Source organism: Lissotriton helveticus, chromosome 8 (assembly GCF_964261635.1).
Source record: "Lissotriton helveticus chromosome 8, aLisHel1.1, whole genome shotgun sequence".
In the NCBI taxonomy this organism is placed as follows: domain Eukaryota; kingdom Metazoa; phylum Chordata; class Amphibia; order Caudata; family Salamandridae; genus Lissotriton; species Lissotriton helveticus.
In genome coordinates this window covers 1640964943-1640971444 of record NC_136069.1, presented here as the reverse complement: position 1 = coordinate 1640971444, position 6502 = coordinate 1640964943, and the positions used below count along the sequence as shown (strand labels likewise).

General features: G+C 43.2%; 1 protein-coding gene across 1 annotated transcript; it reads left to right on the top strand.

Moving 5' to 3' along the window:
- Positions 1-4111: 4111 nt before the first annotated feature.
- Positions 4112-5161, top strand: LOC144774052 (olfactory receptor 56A4-like). Its single transcript, XM_078659084.1, has one exon. The coding sequence runs from the start codon at positions 4112-4114 to the stop codon at positions 5159-5161; it is 1050 nt and encodes a 349-aa protein (XP_078515210.1).
- Positions 5162-6502: the final 1341 nt, after the last annotated feature.

Below are 6502 nucleotides of genomic sequence, written 5' to 3'. Positions count from 1 at the left end.
GGATTGCTACAGTCCATGCTGTGCAGGTACTGGTGTGCATGCACACAGGGGGCACCTGTTGTGCCCCCCGTGTGCACCCACATGGCATGAGGCCTTTGTTTCCTCACCACCATACATTTCACGGCGTTGCACTGCCATGAAAAGTGTGGCAGTGAGGAAACTTGTAATATACTTGTTGGGGCCGCAGCACCTCTGCCAAGCATATTGTGGCCTAAAGGGCCACCGTACAACTGCCACAGATGCCTGGTGGTTGAGGTGGATCCACGACAGCAGCCCCTGCTGTGGGACCACCCATTTCGTGGCACCAATCTGGCAGTCTGATCATAATACGGCAGTCAGACTGTTGCATGCTTCCGACTGCTGCAATGGCTGTCCGCGGTCAGACCGCAGGCATCCTAATCGAGTCCTAAGTATAGTTCAGAAAGGAGGACTGAATCAAACCAGCACAGTTAAAAAGGCAAAGTATGTCTGGCACGTAACACCATATTTTATTGGGCTTTAGGCAGGAAAGTCACACTGGAGAGATGTCACACAATAGGGATGAACTATCAATGTTTCCTTCTAGTGAGCCAACATACAGTTTAATACATGAATGAGTTCAATTACAAACTTCTAGAAACACCTACTTTACTGCATATTAAGGAATGAAGTTTGCATGGGTAATGAATGAAATTACATGAGCTTACAAAATAAAGAAATACAGCAGACAGTTCAACTAATTCATGATTCATAGAAAAGACTTGAGAAATGGATCTGGAAAGGTACAAAAGTAGGAACATCAATGTCATGTCTTTCACAAGCAGAACACAAACTAATACAATTTAATATTACAGAGGACATGGGTTAGGCTTTCTATTTCACTCAGTTCTGAAATGGAAAAGCACATGCTAGACATGCACATGGAAAAGCCGTTTCACATAAAGAAAAAGTGCACATTTTATCTGTGAATTTGAACAGATGTAATTGCAAACTGAAGCCTAGTCAGGCTATGTTGGAAAGTGGATTATTGGTAGGGGCAAATGTAGGTCTGCCACTGGCAATGAGGCCACTAACACATGATAGGACCCATCATAGGTCTTAGAAAATTATTCCCATGCTCAACCCTTGGTAACGTGGCTGCGAGCAGACAGACTTAACTTCAAAGACAAAGCATTTAATCCGTTGTGTGCTGTTGACGAGCTCAGCTTGTCATGATGGATGGTTGAGCTGCCCTCATGATGAGCTGAGCTCGTCACAGCCGTTAGAACGTTCACACGCGGGGATAATTTTCCCGCTGTGCTGAACGTTCCACAACGGGTGTGGTTGTGATGAGCTCAGCTCGTCATGAGGGCAGCTCCGCTGTGCCTCATGACGAGCCGAGCTCGTCACCAGTACGGCGGCACCGCGCGCGGCCCTCCTCCCCCCCCCACAGCGAAGGGGTTAAAAACACCAATTCAGTAAGTAATTAAGACACAACACAAAACAACAATCCAACACCAATTTATAAACAATAGGGAATATATTTATCTTTTAAATGACACCAAACCAAAAAGAATCTACTGTATGGAACCAGAGATAGGACTTTTTAAAGATTAGTCACTTTCTAGTGCTTGAAGCCAAGAGTGCCCCTTTCAGGCTTTTTGTTTTCTCTGACAGGGACACATCTTTAGAAATTGTTCTAGAGAATTTCTCACCACTCCAGGGCAGCCTTCTCCAGCAGGCTGGGTCAAGTTAGAACTTCCTGAAGTTCTGCTTAAGCGTCCCAACCTATCCAATACAAAATCCAATGTTCTGGAATCTCCAAGATGGTCCTTGAAAGTTTGAAAATTCAACTCTGCAATCCACTTGAACAAAACCCTTACAAATGCACTGGTACCCCAGGCTGGGATTTGTTTGTGGGGATGTCCGGGTGAGCTCTGTTAACCTGTTCCTTGCAGGGAGTCCACTATTTAGTTCTTTTGCAGCAAGGTAGTACACAGGGCTGTAGTTTCAGATGGTGCAGTCTTCGGAGGGCATGCATTGTCTTGCTTCCTTAAGTTTTAAGCGGCAGATCTCAGAGGCTCTGCCCCGCTCAGATACTTATACCCAGTTCATTGGGTCAAGCAGGAGGTCACTGCTTACCAATGGGAGCAGGCCAACTCCCCAAACATATGAACACATGCTGTAGAGCTGGCTAAACACACTCCCTGGGATGGCTTATTTCCACAGACTCTCAACCTACCATCTGCACATACTTTCCCTAATCCTAGGTCTGGTTGGGGTGAAAAGTGTGGAGTCGAAACTGACACTGTGGCCACCCCTCTGCCTTTGAAGACCATGTTTTATGACTCCTCCCCCTGCTCTGGCATTCTTGTGTTGCAGCACACTGCCCTCCCAGCAGAGCTGGTTAACCCCAGGGGCTCTTTATCACCTCTTCAAGGCAGCCTGGCTAATCCACTTAACTCTGACCAAGCAGGGCAGACCACTGGAAGGCTGAATTTGGACTTACAAACAAGGAAGTCTTATCACTTCTTGTATGTACACTTTAGGAGAAATTCAATATTATGATATTGTTGGATTTATTCATACTATTCTGGGAAGTCTTTGAATGAGCTTTCTAGCCGGTCGCTATCAAGGGGTATTAGTTACTAACCTCTTGTCATGTTAACCTATATGGCCTGGGATTTTTAATTGGGAAAATGAATTGGGCCATTTTTCCAGCACTAGGGCTTATAAAAACATATTTTATACATGCGTCACTGATTTGTACATGACCCCACTCAATGTGCAACTAGGGGAGGATTTAGGGGTTCTGAATCTGTAGAAATAATGCAGATGCTCCCTCCACAGTGCTCCTAGCATCAAAGTTGAATTTGAGCAGCACTTTAACACAATGTGGGGAGTGAAATGTGAAATTTCACTTAACCCAGGGCATATAAAACTCATTTTATAAGGGTGAACCTTATAAATAGCTGACCCCCCCCCCCCTGTGAGACCTAGGGGGAGATCATGGGAGTTCCTGATATGCCAACACATTGTAGGTTATCCATTTGTAAGTGCCCCAAATTCCAAAGTCGAGTTGGGCACAATTTACTTTTTAAAAGCAGTCCTGGCACCCAGGGCTGCTTCTAAACTGACCTCAGGCTTCAGCAGTGCACACATGCAAGTGCAAAAAGAGCTGCTGGCCTCTAAACTGCCATGCACTAGGGTACTGGGGACTTCTAGGTAGTTTCAATCCCCCTGCCATATTACATACTAGGGGCTTATAGGGTAGGTCATGCCAATCACTGAGGTATCCCACCATACCATTGTGTACCCTAGTGTATGTAGGTGTTTTAACTGTATTCTAATGTGTCTCTTTCAGCATAGCACTGGCCCTGGGCCTGGTTAGGCAGAGCCCAGGGTCAGTCAGAGTCAGTTACCACAATTATCAATCAGCAAAAAGTTGAGGGGTGCCCTGGGCAAAGGATGAATTTGCAACAGGCTAACTAAACAATGTTTGAATTAGGCATTATTTTTCAAACTAATAAATAGGATACTTATCCAGTGAAGGGATTTAATGGATTGGAACCTGTGGCCTGCCTCATACTGTTTAGTCTACCTAGGTTTCTTTCTGGTGCTAAAATTTGATATTCAGCCCACAAGCTCTCAAGTGTCTTATGTCTGAAATTTATTATTTCTGCTGTGTAATATTCAGGGATTTCTGTATAAATGTGAGTATGTACATGGCTACATGATAATTCAGGTTATATAGAGTTCTCCACAGAAAAATGTCTAGACAAACCGTAAAGTATTAGTGGGTGTAGACGCTGTTACATGTAGTTTATAAAGAGATGGCTGTCTTACGAACATCTTCCCTAAATGTATTGACAACATTATTACAAGCATATTTTAAAGGAAATACCTATAGTGTCTTCGACACCAGGACCTGGGCTTAAAGTTCTATTCCGTGGCTGAAATACCAGAGATAGGCTTGAACCTTGGATTATCTCTGTCTATGTTGAATGTGGTAGATACCTGTGTTCACATTTAGTAAAGATCATTATACTTCACTGTACATCAAAGCAAATAAACAGAAAAGATTGCTTTTCAATTCAGGAATGTGGGCAGAATCTGTGCAATTATGCAATCACTTTGTTTTTCAGAATTTGAAATGTTGTCAGAAACAATAAGACTACTGACCAACAATTCCAGCAGCGATGCAATCACAGAATTTATACTACTTGGTTTTCGAGGCTTCCAGCAGTGGCAGCACTGGCTCTCCATCCCTTTGGCTGCTCTCCTTCTTCGAGCTGTGATGGGCAACACTGCTCTTACAACAGTAATATGCAAGGAGCAGAGACTTCATGAACCAATGTGCTTCTTTCTTTGCTATCTCACCCTAATTGACTTACCGCTAAGCATGACTACAACTCCCACAATCCTCGCCATACTTTGGTTTGGTCCACTCCACATTAGTCCGACTGGATGTTTCACTCAAATGTACTTTGTTCACTTGTTCATTCTGTCAGAGTCAGGTATACTTGCTGCCTTGGCCTTTGATCGCTATGCTGCAGTCTGCAGCCCACTAAGGTACACCTCCATTCTCAACAACAAGCTTGTGCTGAATATTATGCTGATTGTCACAGGGAGGTCCCTCTTATTGACCTTACCAGTGCCCTTGTTTGCTGCCCAGTTGCGTTACTGCTCAAGCCACATGATCGAATATCCATACTGCAACAATCTGGCGGTAACAAAACTTTCATGTGATGACATCAGCTTAAGCAGCATGTACCAAATGATTGTTGGAAATTTAATCATGGTTGGAGACCTGATAATGATCTTCCTGTCCTACAGTCGAATCATATATGCAGTGTTACAACTCAGAGCAGAAGGTGCTTTAAGAAAAGCCTTTGGCACCTGCAGCTCCCATCTAATAATAATTTTTATTTCCTATTCAGCTGTTATAGTGGTAGTTATGACACACACCTCAGACAGTAAAATTGTGGCTTACATTGCAGTCCTTTTCAATGTCCTCTTGCTGATTGTGCCACCAGCACCGAATCCTGCTGTATATGGTGTTAGAAACAAAGAGATCAACCAGGCCATCAGGAAAAACTGTAGCAACCTTTTGGCACATACTGTTTATAACTTTAAAATAAATAACACATCATTTTGCTTTGGAAAATCTCGTTTTGTAAGAATATTTACCCTACCCAATTAGGAAGTTTACTTGACGCATCTGCAGTGTATTGTACCACAAGTACCATCCAGGCATGCTCTTTTTATCAACAACTTACCAAAAGTTTGAAAGGAAGCCCCAAAAAAGCAGCACAACTCTACCTGCTGGCTTACAGAACTCCCAAGTCTGTGGCCAAAATACCTTAGCTCCTCCTGCCCACCATATGTTAGTAGGAACATGTATTGCCATACATTGATGGCTTAGCATCCAAAAAATTTCAAGTAATGCAGCACTCCCTATATTGTAAGTTCCTTTTGCTATTGCACCACCTATGCCCTGGAGGAAACAAATATGCTGACTATGCTGTTAGCCACAGCCAGACTCCTCAGCACACAATGCCACTGTTATGAGGGACACAAAGCTAACTTTTACATGTAGCAGAGAAAACAAGTGGCAACAATATCACTAAGGGAGAAAGAAAGGCTGACATTGATCCTGCATCTGCCTCTAATAATATGTCTAAACACACATTGATGCAGCTAATGACTGGATTGTCACATCTGTGATTCATGCCCCTCCATAGATGTGTGTCTACCTACACTACTTCCCCGCTCTAACACTGGGCAGTTTCAAGAATTGAATAAGGTGGACTCACTCACGTAATGTGACATGCTTCATCATAGGCCTCCTCATCCCACCCTGATAAAATGATAAGATGGTGCTACCAGGGCAGATTAAACCTCAGGTGGGATTATCATGAGTGAGTTTTTAGAAATTACTAGTCTGGATAAATCTGAGATCTAGGTATCTAATTAAAAAATCTTTGGGTGATCCCCAAGAATTACTTCATAGGGTGATACCCCTGGTATCTATAAAAATAGTTAGAAAAGTATAATCAAGGGACTTTCTTAGGTGCTGTGACCATTACGTACCCCTTTAGTTTCAACATGTGTCTATTCTCGGCTAGGATAGCTAGATCTCGGCATTCGTCAGGGCTTATTTTATAATCACTATATGTAATCTATGTGATAAATGGAAGGATAGGACCCACCTCTCCCTATGTGAAAAAATTAAATTTTACCTGATATTACTGTGGACAGAGATAGTAGTTGTTAGTGTAGATAATCAATCAAGCATACATAGGATGCACTGGTATCATGCAGGAAACTCTAAAAATAAATAAAACATAATTTTGGAACATATGACACTGAACACAAACTCACACTTCATGTTAGGACAATTGACATAACACGTGTAATAAAACCACATGTTTAATGGCAGTGTAATCACAGCTACCTTCAAGGGCGTAACACAGACCCCTGCCGCCCCTGCGGTACGGGGGACCCCCAAGCTCCAAGGGGCCCCCTCGGCACACAACTCTGG